The sequence below is a fragment of the Colletotrichum abscissum genome (genome assembly GCF_030869225.1).
Source record: "Colletotrichum abscissum strain IMI 504890 chromosome Unknown Scaffold_351.1, whole genome shotgun sequence".
Lineage (NCBI taxonomy): Eukaryota > Fungi > Ascomycota > Sordariomycetes > Glomerellales > Glomerellaceae > Colletotrichum > Colletotrichum abscissum.
This window is the reverse complement of record NW_026850267.1, coordinates 1-1,802: the sequence shown is the minus strand read 5'-3', so window position 1 is coordinate 1,802 and position 1,802 is coordinate 1. Positions and strand designations below refer to the sequence as shown.

Here is a 1,802-nt window from a genome sequence, read left to right as displayed (position 1 = left end):
CATCACCGTAGGGAGTGAGCCAACGAAGTGCAGTGAAAGCAAGACGTAGCGTAAGCGGAGGCGCAGCTGAGAACGAAACGCAGTGGAGCGATTAAAAGAAAGCTTTTAGAGAAGCTTCATTGACAATTAACATCAAGAACAGTTTGAACACCTTCACTTCGTTGCGGTGTCACGGGGCTCCGCCCCGTCCCCCTTTCCACATCTTGGAAGGGATTTAAATAGTAATTGTCACTAAGTAAGTAACAGTCTGACTAAGGTTTGGGCTCTAACTATCATCAAAATCATTTCACTTAAGAGAACAATCTACGCAGTATCACAGCTAAAGCAAAGCAGGTGGTCATCGCTCTCGATTCAAAACGCTCTAAGCTAGTCTACTTGGCTCTCGCCCTCGACCTCCCGTCGATTCAACCGCATCCAACTTCCAGTTTCAGCAGCACCGGCCTGCCCGCTACAGACAGGGCACAAGCAAGCTCTCTGAGCACAACTAAAATCCCTCATCCTCTGAGGAATCTAGGCACTGCCTCCGTCGCTTACGCTGTAACCTAGAGTACCGCTGGTTCACCTTGGAAAAGGGACTCTCCCCCTCCTCTCCACAGTCCGTCTCCGACATCTCCCATGCCTGGGTAGGGCGGGCGCACCCATCACCCGACTCTCGCACTTGCGTACTCACCGTGGCTCCCCGGCCACATCCGTCCAACTCGGACATTGAGCTATCCGCCCACACGGAACCATGCTGAACCAGGCTTTTCAGCCCGTTGATACCGTCCAGTATCGAGTCTAGCATCCCCTGTGCTTTGATCACGTCGCTCTCCACTTGGCTCGCCCGGGCTTCCACCGCTCTGCAGTGACAGCAAGAAAAAGGAACTCCCGTTGCCTTGGAAGTATCCTGCCCCAACCCACTTGGTTGGTCAACAAAGAGCATCCGGGGCACAAACCCGGAAGAGACCACTCGGTCCTGCCTCGTGCGACTCCTGCCCGTCCCGGTCAGTGCTTCCAACTTGCGCTTCGCTCTCCGCTGCCGCTCCACTCTATCGAACACTTCATCTTCTGAAGCTGCCCGCCTCCTCGGCGTCTGGGGCTGCGCGTCCACCGCAACACCACCTTCGCTGTCCTCCGTGACATCGTCGTCAACAATGAAGTCTGCCAGACTACCCGGGCTATCCGAGCCCTCTCGCGACAGGAAACCGTCCACGATTCCCCCTTGCCTCCGTCAGCTTGCCACCAAACCAGCGTGCTCCTGCACTTACCGCTCTCCAAGAGCTCTGAGCTCTGCGTGCTAACAAACGACATCCTGTCTATGTCGAGTCCCTCGACGTGTGTGAGTCCGGTCTCCGCCGCGATCACAAAAAGAGAAAAAGCACAAAACCAAAAGTGTTTTGAAGGAAGAAAGAACCCAGGTTACTTTCCGTCTCAAGACTGGGACCTCCGTCCTCTTTAAACAACCCTTCCAGTAGTCTCGTTCCACTTCAATCATTGGTTCCCTGAACCCCTGCACACAAAGATCCACTTTGTGTCAGTAACACTAACCAAATATGGTTAGCTCTACTCGTTATCAGTCCTCCGTCCTTATCACTACTAGTACCAAAAAGCCCGTGCTTTTTTTACCATTTGACAGTTGGGCCATGGCCCAAAACTGTCCTTAACACGTCTAGACCACATTTAGCAAGCAAAATGTTAGATGGGCCATTGGGCCATCGTCTATCAACAACAAATTATAAACCGGCCACGGGCCGGGGTTGATCGACGACAGGCGGCCTTCGGCGACGAGGAGCAAAGCCAAACGCAGGTGCGCAGCACCGTAG

The 1,802-nt window shown here is 53.6% G+C and overlaps 1 protein-coding gene across 1 annotated transcript; it reads right to left on the bottom strand.

The window, feature by feature from the left end:
* Nucleotides 1-484: 484 nt before the first annotated feature.
* CABS01_17116 (uncharacterized protein) lies at nt 485-1,290 on the bottom strand (the record flags this gene model as incomplete). The annotated part of the gene is made up of 2 exons (XM_060550443.1): nt 485-1,200; nt 1,248-1,290. The coding sequence occupies 2 exons, from the start codon at nt 1,288-1,290 to the stop codon at nt 485-487; spliced, it is 759 nt and encodes a 252-aa protein (XP_060396833.1).
* Nucleotides 1,291-1,802: the final 512 nt, after the last annotated feature.